Source organism: Pteropus vampyrus, unplaced genomic scaffold (genome assembly GCF_000151845.1).
Source record: "Pteropus vampyrus isolate Shadow unplaced genomic scaffold, Pvam_2.0 Scaffold222, whole genome shotgun sequence".
In the NCBI taxonomy this organism is placed as follows: domain Eukaryota; kingdom Metazoa; phylum Chordata; class Mammalia; order Chiroptera; family Pteropodidae; genus Pteropus; species Pteropus vampyrus.
In genome coordinates this window covers 1,819,888-1,833,593 of record NW_011889003.1, presented here as the reverse complement: position 1 = coordinate 1,833,593, position 13,706 = coordinate 1,819,888, and the positions used below count along the sequence as shown (strand labels likewise).

The window sequence follows — 13,706 nt, the reverse complement described above, 5'->3', positions numbered from 1 at the left end:
ATATTAAAATACAAATAAAATATTACCAAAATAAAAATTGAAATGTTCAGATCATGATTGAGATTTTTTTTTAATGTAATAACTCCACTGAAAAAATGTGACTATGTTTCTTACTGGGACTCAGAAAATTACCTTGTAACTGCATTTACACCAAAAGTATGTACATTTTTGTTTGAGATTTGCCAAAAAGAGTAGATATTAATGATTAAGAAAAGAAAATTACATAAAAGAATATTTAAGATAGTAAATGTCTAAAGTATCTTTTAATACCAAGAATATATTTGGTATTAATGTTTGGTATTAGTGTTTGGTAATTAACACTAAGTTGATACAGTGTAGTTTTACCATAATACAAAACTTAGAAAAGACAAAATGAAAAACAGATACAATTTCATGTGCCAGATTCATTACTTTTGAAAGGAACATTTCAAAAACTAAATTACCCACATAAGTCATTTTCTATGGCATGAAAAGAGATCAAAATAATATCATCCAATCACTTCCTAAATGAGTTAAAACTGGGCATTAGTATTTTACACAAAGAATAATTTCTATAGCCGCCACCCTAGAATGCTCTTATTCCGAACGTACATTTAATAATTCACTGTCAGTTTAAAATTTTAATTGCTTTTTCTAGTTATAGATGCATCTTTGTCATTGGCTTAGAATATAAGCTCCTATAAAGGAAGTACTGCAGCGATAACTAATGAGTAATTCTTCTGTAGGCATTAAAGACTATGTTTCCTGCTAACTTTTGGAAACTGTCATTTTAATCTATAGGTAACAAAATATAAAAGCCAGAGTATTTGGCATGTGCTTATTTTTTCTTAAATTGTTCCCTCTATCTGGGAATAGCATGCTCTTTAGGCCCTCCCCTTACTAGACTGAAACCTCCATTTTGAAAAAAATATGTACAATTCATAGAATATAGTTGATTCTCATTTTTACAATGTAGAGCATCATAGTTCACAAAACTTTAAAAGTAATTGTTACTATACTAATGCCATTAGCCATCTGTTAAATTATTAAGATAATAAAAATAATAAACATCTAAATATTTCTTCTTTTATAATTAACTGTATAATCTAGCATGATCAGATAAAGAGAGGTCATAATTTTTTGTAAGATGTTTTTACTAAAGAAAAATACTGTCCTCAAAATAATATATTTTTATAAAGCAATCAGACATTTTTGGATTGCACATTACAAACTGTTTAATAGCAGCTATCTATGCATGAAAAGTACTCAAACCAACTTACCCAATAGGCCTTGAAACAACAAGCTCCACTTGTGGTTCAGGTTTGGATTCCAGAATGATATTATATACTTCTTCAAATGTGGCTCCTTGCAATAGCCTTCCATTCCATTCTAACACTTCATCGCCTATTGTGTGTGTCAGTAATAATAATCTTAGAAAGAAAATCTAACCCAATAAAATGCACTCGAAACAAAGCAATCTTAAGGTACAATGAACCTCATAGAATAAAATCAGCATTATGGAAGAAGAAACATACTGAGAATAGCTCCAGTGGCATAAAATTTGATGACCAGGATGATTAGTATATTTTACTCAAAAGGACAAGGGTCAGAAAAAAAATTACATAAAAGTTATTCCTGTGATTTCCAGGATTTTCTCAGCGGTGTCTTATCCATGAATAGTTGTTAGTTCTTCTTGTGATGGGGAGCAAGGTCAGGAGCAAAGTATGTCACTATCTTGGTGAAGTCACTTCTGTCTCTGTGATTTCTTAATAGAAATTCTAATTATAGAAACTATAAGGCCTCTTTGTAGATTTCATGACTCTGCATTCTAGGTTTTTCAAAATACTGTGCATATTGTGTAAATTTTTTGAAAAAAGCTTATTATTTAGCATCTTATCTAATCCTGTCCAAGGTACTCAAGGATCTCTCCAATAGTATCCATTACCAAAGAGATAAAGAGTGATACATTTTAGGAAATATGTATTTATCCATGTAGTTTGTTTCCTAATCTCTGTTGGAATTTTTTTCAAAAGAAAAACAAAGACTTATGGGAAATAAAATAGGTTAATACTAGACACAGACTAGGAATATCTACCAACAACAACAAAAAAATCAGTAAATACAAAAATCTTTTTATCTAATATGACTCGAGAAACAATAGTACAACTTTCTATTAATGAATAAATTTATATTTAAGTTAAATAAACTCTTTCTTACTGGTCCTATCAATGCTAAGTGAGGACAACTTTTTCATAACTACTCGTTTAACATTTTAAATGTAAATAACCAAAGATAGAAACCTACCTGGTCTAAGATGCCCTACAGTATCTGCTAAACTTCCTTTTTTTACTTTGGTAATAAATGCACAAAGCCGACCTGATTCAGTCATCTTTCCTCCTACAACCTGTTTAAAAGAGGAAAGTGTTAAGAGGCATATTGTTCTAATGAACATGGTTGAAGATTCAAGTAAAAAATAACTAGACAATTTTCAGCTTTTAAATCTATAATTTAATATATTAAAAATAATTTATTATTAGAAACTGAGACATGTCCCAAGAATAAGCTCTTTTCACATTCTAAATGTTTTACAATTTAATCCATTATTTGTTGAAAACTTAGAAACAACAATATATAATTTTTGTCTTTTTTACAGAATTCTTACTTTTTTCATTTCTAAAAACATGTTATATCAGTACTATGTAATTATATTAACATATAGTCACAGATTTCAAATATCATAATAATATAAATACTTGTTACTTTTACTATAATTATGATATCCTACCAAAATTTCATTAGCAATCTTTTAGGCACACTGTCACCTAATACATGATGATGTTATATTTTTCCTGATAAAATTACAAAACTTACTTAATTTCATCAGAATTAATGTAAACTTTAGACCATTTGTATCCCAGTTTTTCTATTTTTATGTTTCTATTAATAAATGTCTTTAATAAAAAGAAAAAATAAATGTTAGCCATAATGCTACAGTCACACATGTACCTGTAGAAGAGGCCTCTTACAAAATTAATGCTTTCTCATCCACTGCCACTCACTCAGTCATCAACTTTATAGCAAGTTAAGCAAACAGTAGTAACTAAACAGTTTTTTCTCTTCTACATTGAGCAAAAGATACCTGAATTAAAAAAACCACTGATTTACCTTACACTATTTATTTATTCTCAAACTGCAGTGAATTACACTCAATAGCAGTTCAGTTAATACTAATTATTCCTATGTTTAATTCTGAAAATTAAATATATAGATATTTTGGACTTATATCCCTATGTTTCTTTTTAATCTTGGCTTGATAAATATTAATAGTCATAATTAATATTACTATAATTATTATTATTGAAATCTTATAAAGTGTCAGGCACTATACTAAATGTTTATATATTGATTTATTAAATCTTATTATAACATTCAGTAAGTATTATTATCTCCATTCTACAGATGAGGAGTCTGAGACTAAGAGAAGTTTAGTGACCAAAGTCATATACCTAGTAACTGCTATAACTAGAAATCAAGCCCAGATTTGTAGCCTTTACACTTCACTGCTCTAACAATATACTGCATAAACCAGGATTTAAATCCTACCTTCATTACCACCTCGTGACCATGGGCAAGTTACAACAGCTCTCTCTAATTTCTTATCTATTGTGAATGTTAAGTTAAATGATAGATGTAAAATGCTCAGACGAGTGCCAGCCGCCTGACAGCCACTCAGTAAATGCGAGCTGCCTGATTCCACTTATACCCCAAATTTTCTAATATCTCTCATTTACTATATTCTTCACAACAATTTCTGTAGCAATGGCTTAACTCTAAAACATTTTCTCTTTTATCCTTTCAGTTTTTAATTCACTAAATACAGATGTACAAAAAATAAACAGAACTATATTTGGTATAATTACTAAATAACTTACTTTACAGTAAAATATAAATCAATATTTGTATTAAATCTCCTAAGTATTTTTGAGTTTCCAGACTTCAAACAATATTCTCTCTTCCTCGCATACACACATATACACATAAATACACTTGCACATATTTTGCTACATGAATACAAAAATTATATTTCTACAAAATGCATACGTTACATTTCCCAAGTCTGCATATTGAGTAATTGAATAAAACTATCACTTTAATAGAATATAAACAAAGATACAGACTTAAAGGACAAACTGTATAGGTAAAATAAGTTTGAGCACTATATTTATGATTCAAATATATACCTCAATATTTTCCAAAATTATATATACAAGTATTATTGTAGAATAATGCCAACTACTTAAATAAAACTTGGAAAATGAAAAATAAATAATGAAGGCAAATATTTGTGAATATTCCCTATTCTTAAAAATAGGAAAAAAATGCACTAAATTGGTATAGATAGAAAGTTATTATATCTTTTGTTTTTCTGATAAATCTGTAAAGGAGTATAGAGCCAAAATCTCATATATTCTATCACATACCTTCAAGCCAAGCATTGCTCCTGAATCTCGAGGTACACTTCCATCTTTTAGACGCTTATTTAATAAAATGCGACCAATTAAACGATCTCCATCTTTAGATGGTTGCCATGTCACAGGGTGCTAACGCATTATATCAACAAACAAAAATATATTAATGTTCTTTTATGACGAACGACTCCTTATTATTGTACAATCTCTCTAAATTTCTGATTTCCAAAGTGTTGTGATTACACAAACCAGTTTACATTAAAAATTTTAAGCAAAAGGGCTTACCACATTATGCTTATAACCTCAATTTTATAATCTCAAGTTTTTTTAAATCCAATTATTTTAAATTCTTGAAGTGCTCTAATACAATACAGGAGTTATATAATTCTACAAAATCAGAGAAATCTTGAAAATATATTCAAATTCTAATTTAATTATGTACATGCAGAAGATTAATAAGTTTCCAGGCAGAAAAAATAGGTTGTAATTATATGGAATTAAACCTATTTAAAAATGAGAATTTAATTTTCAAACACTTTTGGAAGATTTTCAGAGAACTTATTACAGTAAAAGTCAAAAGGTCAAAATATGTTAAAACACAAAATTCAAAACAACGATGAGGGCTTTCTTGAAAAAGGTTTCTAGATTAAAACTACAAAAAAATACACAACACTCAACTTTCCAATTGAATCTTCAGGGCAGAAATAGGCCTGATTCAAAAATGATTACATTTGTCACTTTTTGGAGGTTCACGGATTTTTTTCAGGTTTTTGATTTAGTTAGTAAATTAATTTTATTGGATAATTTAATGGTATCCATTGTTAAATAACATTCAAAATATGGAGAGTTTATCTCTTTCTCAGGGCAAAACCAAGCCCTGTATAAATCATAACACCATTCCATTATGAATTATACTTCAAATAACAAAGTAAATGATTTGTGTAATCACAGTTTCATAGTTATCTTAAAGTTACATGCACATCTTCATGCAAAATTTAGCAGGCAAAAGACAAGTTCCAGTCAATGACATCTATACAGTAATAAGATTTCAAAAGTCTCACTACACTAAAAGCAAAAATAATAAATACCAAAGCAGATGGCAATGGTTCTAATGCTAATTAATACTACATTAAAATGCTATGACAATAAAACAAAAGAGCAAAATGACAGTGAAAGGGAAAAAAGAAAAACAACTTTTTCTGTGCAAACAGACCCAATTATCTCCCTTTTGCCTGGGATTCAAACTATTAATAATTTAATTTTCATCCCAAGGAAAATATATGCAAGCATATCAAATAAGCCAATCAAAAAAATTCTTTATATTTGTAGTTTATAATAACATTACAAAGTTCTCTCATGCGACCATAGACAAAACATTCCTTTGTTCCTAATATTTTATTTCATTTACTTATTTTTTGGTATGCCGTCAAACAACAAAAACAGCAAAGCAAGCAAGAAGTATTTTGATTTGTTTGTTTTGGTTTTGTTTTTCTTTTCTGCACCTTAAGAAATGCTACATTGACCCTTGCAATGCCCTGTCCTTTTATTATGTTCTGTTTGAATGAGTGACAGAGAGCAAACGAAGACCAAATGAGCAGGGTTAAAAGGCAGGCTCCACAATCTCAGTACCTTATCGCTATGGCTATGCTCCTCGTTAAGGGTTGTGCTACTACACGTATCTACCCCAGAGTCCTTAATCTGAGGCTCAGACCATTCCAAATCCTCTTCCAAAGAGTGGCCACCAAAGTACATCATTTTCTTTTGTCTCTCAGACCTGGTGTTAGAATCCGACAAAACTGCCTGCTCACTAGTTTTTCTTTTTCCCTTTTGACTGTCCCCTATAGGTGTGGGATAAAAAAAAAAAAAAAAAAAAGATACAAAAAAGAAAACATGCAAAGGCATAAATAAAAAAAGGAAAAGTGAAATGATAACGGAAATTAAATAGTAAGGCTCCACATGTCTCACCAAAGACATTGGGGATGCCTCACTGCTATGCCAAGACGTATGGTCCAACCAGTTGTAATCCATGTCTCCTGTGAGAGTCAGACAGACAAGAGTGCAGTAAAGGAGACGGCGAAATAAAGGACAGACGAAGACATTATAAACGTTTTAAACTGTGTGACACTGTCTGCTTTCAAGAACTTTGTCTCTATCACTCACTATATATACCAAGAGAAAGCTAAGATTCCAAATGAGTAAGATTTACAGAACACAAATTTTACTAGACAGATTCTATAGAATAAAAGTCCTATAAGAACAGAAAATGCTAATAAACAAACAGAAATGAAAAAATTATATATTCGGAAAAAGAAAAAGACTATCAGCTATGTCTGTTACTCATGCTATTTTTTTCATGCTGGCTTACAGACATGAATTTCATTCTCCAAAGATTAAGGAACATTTTAAAAATTAACAGTGGTTCGCCAATAACCACTATAACAAAAAGCCAAATAATTCAACGTTGTTTCTGGAATGTAGTATCATATTCTTTATAATGCTGAAACCTCCTTAAAAAATTTGGGTGGTTAAAAGAAAAGAATTGGTTACACAAAAAAAATAATTTTGTATGAAAATAACAAAACAGATTTGCTCACTTTCTATTAATAAAAAAATAAACTTTACTTAAATATCATGAATTACTTGTTACTTTGAAACAATTTAACTTTTTTCAGAAATAGAACTTATAAAAATTCTTTTAATATAATTTTGTCAGATAATTTGTGTAGTTGGCAACTAAGAATAAATATCCATTTCCAAACTTATGTGCTTTTTATTTGCCTTACATCTGAAAAAGAATTTTTTTTAGTCTATATGTGCACATACATCTTTTAAAACTCTATTTGTACATCATTTATTTAGAAATATTTACTAAACACCTTCCTTTTGCTATGCATCGTACTAAGCTCTAGTGTAAGGGGTAAAACAATGAGATATACAACAAAGTAGAGATAAATACAATAAATAATCAGTGTCGTTAGGGAAATATAAAACACTGATAGAGTATAATAAGATCTAATTTAAATATAGGGGGTCAGCAAAAACCTCTAAAGTAGTAATGTGTAAGATGAGAACTGGAATACGTGACCTGAAGGAAAAGTAAGGAGACAGGCAGAAGGCAAGTGGAGAAAAGAGCATTCCAGGAGGAAGTAACGACATGGTACTTAGGAAAGAACTGCTAGAACACCGGTGTATCTGCACCAAAAAGAATGAGGGTGAATCTAAAGCTAAATGAGATTGGTGAGGCAGCACAAACCAGCTAAGTGAGGGCTTTTTATGCCATATTAAAGATTATGAATTTCATTCCTTGAAGGCTTTTAAGATGGTGACATAAACTGATCTACATTTCTAAAAGATGAATCTAAGCACTAAGTAGAGATTGAATTAGAAGACACCAAGAGCTAAAAGGCATTTGCAATATTCCATGGGACAGGTGATTAGGGCTTTAACAAAAGTGATGGCACTAGACATTGTAAGACAAGAGGGAACTGAGAGGTGTTCTGACTGTAGGAATAAAAGCGTTAAGAAAGACTGAAGAGTCAAGAATAATTCCCAGGTTTCTAGCATTAAAGACAGAATGGAAGGAAAGACCATTTACGAGAGAGAGAGAAGACTGGAATAAGAACACTTTTTATTAGGGAAGGAATGGAAGGAATTACTCTATTTCATAGACCCTAAGATGTCACTGACTATAAGAGTCATAGATATTAAAATAAAAACATGCATCTAAGAATTTATTAAACATGGCGATTAATTTTAGATATATTGTTTGAAATACCTATCATTTATTCAAGTTGGCATATAAGAAATCAAATGGTTAACCTACAATAAAGTTTAGAAGGAATGTTCGAGCTAGAGACATAAATTGGGAATTACTAGCATACAGACAGGAGTAAGTAGATCATTTAGGAACAGTGTATAAAGTAAAATATGAAGAGGACCCAGAATGAATTCTAACATTTAGAGTTTGATTCGAGCAAGAGCGAGAGTGACAGAAAAAGACATGCAGAGAAAGAAAAGGAGGGAGGGAGATGGTAATCTAAAATAAATAGAAAAGAATTCCCTAAACAGGAGAAATCCACTATATGAATGATTTGTACACATCAGATACGATAAGGAACTGAAAGTGTCCATTTGATCTGGCAACAAGAGGATCAAGAAAGATCTTAGAAAAAGCACTCTGGATAAAATGATGAAAATTAAAATCAAACTGAAATAATTGAAGCGTCAAAGAGAGACAAAAAAGTAGAAAATCGTGTGTAGATGAATGGTTCACAAAGTGAAATCTCCAAAATAGCATAATCAACATCACCTGGGAACTTGTTAGAAATGCAAATTCTTGGGCACCACTCTACACTTAATTAATCAGAAATTCTGTAGATGGGGCCTACCATCTGTGATTTAACAAGCCCACCAGGTGATTATGCTCTCACTGATGTTTGAGAACCACTGGAGACAGTTCAAAAAGTTTATAGAGGATGATGAAGTTGTGCTAAAATATACAGAATTAAAGTTGTAGAAAAAAAATTCTTTAACCTGTGAACTACAGTTGTGCTTCCCGGTCTCTTTCATGGCAGAAATAAACAATTAGAATTTTATGGCTATTCAAAAAGTCGAGAGTATTTGTATCTAAAAAAAAACTATAACCCTTTGAAAATAAACTATTGGTTCTACAACAAAGCACTGACAAATCTCTGAGTTGAATTAAATACAGAATAGAGACTGAAAATAAAAATTCTTGGCTAGTTTATATGAAGGTGTGAGACCAGCTCAAAATCTCTCTCCTCCCCTTTTATTTGCAACCTACCAAAAAAGCAGAAATGTAGTTCTTTCCTATATAAAGGAAATCAACCATTTTAACCACTTGAAGCTAAAGTGAAACTATTTGACCAAAAAAAAAAAAAGTGTCATATATGGTAGGCATTCAGTAAACATCTGTTGAATGAGTAAAAATTAGTGTTACTATAATTCAATAAGGTAATCAATGTAAAACATAGAAAAATAGTCCTAAAATACTAGGACTATTAGTATTTAGATAATACTTAACACTTAATATTCTTTTAAGTAGTTTCAAAGGGCAGAACTAAGATAATAAAATATACTTCTTTTCGTAGCAGTACAAAAACATATTGCTGGGCTTTCCAGTTCTAGAACAAGAAATAGAAGACACAAAAAGAACCAAATGGAAATTCTAGAACTTTTTGAAAAATAACTGAAAATAAAAATGCAAATGATGCAGAGTGGAGAGGCAGAGGAATGACAATAAACTTGAAAATAGAACAACATAAGTTACTCAGTCCAAAATCAAGGAGGGAAAATAGACTAAAAATAAAATAAAATAAAATAAAATGAACAGAGCCTCAGGGGCTTGAACGGTTATAGCAGAAGATTCATTTCATTATGGTCCTAAAAGAAGAGAGAGAAGATGGGGCTAAAAAAGTATTTGACGATACAATGACTGAAGATTTCCCAAATTTGCAAAACACGTAAGCCTACTAACCCAAGACACTTCATAAACTCCCAAACAAGAAATACACAAAGAAATCTGTGCCAAGAAACATCATAATCAAACTAAAAACTAAAGACAAACTGTATTGGAAGCAAGAAAGAAACAACACCTTACCTAAAGGGGAAAAACAATTCGAATGACAGTGGATTTCTCCTCAGAAATCTTGAAGCCAGAAAGAAGTGGCATAATATTTTCAATTACTGAAATAAAAGAAATGTCAACCCTGAATTCTAAATATGGTGAAATTATCTTTCAAGAATGAATAAGAAATAGACATTCTCACACAAAAAGAAAACTAAGAGAATTTGTCATCAGCAGATTTACCCTAAAAGAATGGCTAGAGAAAGTTCTAGAAACAAAAAATAAGGAACCTGGAAATTTGGAGAAGGAATAAAAAACATGGTGAGCAAAAATATGGATAAATACAATAGACTTTCCTTAACTTATTTAATTTTTTCAATCATATCTGATGTTTGAAGCCAAAAGTTATATTGTTTGATGTGCTTTTCAACATTTATAGAGGAAATATTTAAGACAATTACATTATAAACAGGGAAAGGTAAAAGAAGTTAAAGTATGTAAGGTTTCCACATTACACTCTAGTAGTAAGATGTCAATACTCATAGAATGTGATAAGCTGTGCGTATATATTGCCTAGAGCAACCACTAAAAAAATACATTTGCAAAGAAATATACTCAAAAATACTACAGATGAATCAAAATGCAATTCTAAAATAAGCTCAAATAACACACAGGAAGGCAAGGAAAAAAAACAGAAATAAAAAAGAGGGGGCAAACAAAAAAAATGGCAAATAACAGAAAATGAAGACCAATATCTCTCATGAATATATACACAGAAATCGTTAACAAAATATTCACCCATAGTATAAAAAAGAATAATACACTCTGACCAAATGGGGTTTATTGATGCAAGACTAGGTGAATATTGAAAATCAATGTAATTTATCATATTCACAAGTTAAAGAAGAAAAATCACATAATCTATTCATTGATGCAAAAAAAATATTCATGAATTAAAAAAAAGAAAATAAAGAATAGAGAACTTGCTCAAGTAAATAAAGGACATCAACTACAGGTAAAACATTCTTAATGGTAAAAGGCCGAACGCTTTATATGAAGAGAAATTTCACCAAAAAAGTTATCTTTATTTGTAATAGTCCAAAAGTAGAAACAACCAAAATGTTCTCCAAGAGGTGAATAACTAATCAAACTGGTATAACCATACCATCGTATATTAGTAATAAAAAGGAAAACCTATTGATACATAAAATAGATGGACCTCAAAGACAATATACTGAATGGAAAAATATCACAAAATGTTGCATACCATATGATTTCATTCAAATAACATTGTCTACATGATAAAATTATAAAAATGGAAAATAAAGTAATGGTTAACAGAGGTTAGGGCTGGGGAGCAGGTTACTATAAAGAGGAAGCATAAGAAACATCTTTGTGGTGGGTATAGCGGTTCTGAATCTAATAGCAGTGGGTACATGAATCCATACATGCGATGAGATGTCCAGAGGTGCTGCTGTCCTCCAGCTGGTAACAGGGACCCCCAACCCTTCTTCATGCTGCACCCCCATCCCCTCTCACCCAGCCTGGGCCCTCGTCTGACCCCTCCCAGGACCCTAGGCCCCATGCCTTGAACGTAAAAAAAACTATCTTTGTGACTTCCTGCAAATCTAGAATTATTTCGAAATTAAAAATAAGGTGTTGCTGCCTTCGTAAGTGTTGCTCATCCTATCACTGGAAGTGTTCAAAGAAAAGCCTGGAGTACCACTCTTCGGCATAATGTACAGAAGATTGGTGCTTCAGTTAGGAAGTTATATTAAAAGCACCTTAAATCTTATCCTACTCTGATATTCACTGACTTTATTAATGCAAGTTAAACATATTTAAATATGAAACCTGGTTAAAAATAGTCAAAAGATTCACATCTTAGGCTAAGATTTGCACCTTCACTTACCTCTACTTTATTTGTAATAGTCCAAATACAAACTAACTCAGTAGTGTGTGTGTGTGTGGTGTGTTGGTGTGCTGTGTATGTGTTTGATACACAGAGGGGACAAATGTTCAGATATTCTGTTTATAAAATTGTTTTCTACAGCCCTTAAATGAATGAAAGAGTTTATAAACTTTTATGTTACTGTTTGTCATTACCTTAGATTAAGGTTCTGCAATTAAATCACACACTAGACAAAGGCATTCTTTGACATCCTCATTTTAACTTAACCATATTTATAAAGTCACAGCATGTTGCGGCAGAAAGAGTTTTATGACCCAGAGCCACAAAGCCCATGTTAAAGTATTGGCTCCATGTATTAATTTTACTCATTTACTCATCTATATAAAAAGATTAATTGTATTCTCACATGTTGAGAGGTTTAAATAAGTAATGGTCATTACAAATGTCATATGATTTTCACTTATACGTGGACTCAAAAATAAACAAAACAAATAAACAACCAAAACAGAAACAAACTCATAGATATAGAGAACAAATTGACGATCACCAGATGAGAGAGGGCTTGTGGGGATAGGTGAAAAAGGTGAAAAGAATTAAAAGGCACAAATTGCCAGTTCTAAAAATAGTCACAAGGATGTAAGTACAGCATAGGGAATATAGCCAATAATATTATAATAACTATGTGTGGCATCAGATGGATATTAGACTTACCAGGGCAATCACTTCGTAAGGTATATAAACGTCTAATCATTGCTGTACACCTGAAGCTACTATAATATATGTCAACTGTAGTTCAGAAATAAATTTAAAGAAATGGTTAAGATAATAAAAAAGGACAATGGACATGAAAGTGCCTTGTAAACTGAAGAGTCATCTCAATGTTGATGATATCATAATCATCATTACTAAAATAATCTTAATTTTCATTCTAAATGGGAAAATTCATCTATGCCCCTTTTATTTTTCCTCTCATTTATCTTCTTGTTATTTTTACCCTCCTTTTTAACTTGTCAGGCTACATATGTTGGCATTTCCCAACAAGAAATACTGGTTCTGTAAAATGTTAATAGGCTTGAATGATATAAATATCCTCTGTCAAATAAGTTTGGAAAACTGTGTATTAAATGTTATTAAGTAGATTTCACAAGTACAGGATTTTTCACATATAGGAATGACAATATGCTTCTTTGTAAAAATTATATAAAAGAGAAATAGCGGAGGGGAGAGGGAGGAGAGAGGTGAGGGAGAGAGATAAGACAGATCTGAGGAGGTTCTGCTGTTTCGGACCCCAGCTGAGGCCCCAGATTTAGAGGAGCAGAGAGATACAAGCAGTCCCCACTGTTCCCTGTTCAAGTATGACCCGCAGATACTGTAAACGGTATTAAATGGTTGTTTTTTGCTTCTCTATTTTGGGGTGATTCATAGTAACTGATATATGCACTCTACATGATTATCTTTTTAAACCCTCACAATAACTATTTGAGCCAGATAATTTTATTCATTTTGCAGTTGAGGAAAGTAAAACCGAGGTTAAAATAACTTGCCCACGGTCACATCATTATGATATAATAGAGCCAGGATTAAAAATCCACGTAGTCTGCCTCCAAAATCCACATTCTTAAGTCCTGTGCTAAAAATAAATTCTGTGGGATTACTATTCTACAGAATTGATCCTATTCTTAACTCAGAGAACACGTAATCCAAATCAGCCTTTAATTATTTGTAATATTAAAAATGATTCTTAATTAAGTAATTACTT

General features: G+C 31.2%; 1 protein-coding gene across 1 annotated transcript in view; it reads right to left on the bottom strand.

Moving 5' to 3' along the window:
• RIMS2 (regulating synaptic membrane exocytosis 2) overlaps nucleotides 1–13,706 on the bottom strand; it is a 579,688-nt gene that overhangs the window by 275,922 nt on the left and 290,060 nt on the right. Inside the window, exons 7-10 of the mRNA XM_011373284.2 lie at nucleotides 6,078–6,286; nucleotides 4,461–4,580; nucleotides 2,284–2,383; nucleotides 1,260–1,383 (exon numbers count right to left, since the gene is read on the bottom strand). Coding sequence (XP_011371586.2) covers nucleotides 1,260–1,383; nucleotides 2,284–2,383; nucleotides 4,461–4,580; nucleotides 6,078–6,286 — 553 coding nt within the window. The remainder of the gene's footprint in view (nucleotides 1–1,259; nucleotides 1,384–2,283; nucleotides 2,384–4,460; nucleotides 4,581–6,077; nucleotides 6,287–13,706) is intronic.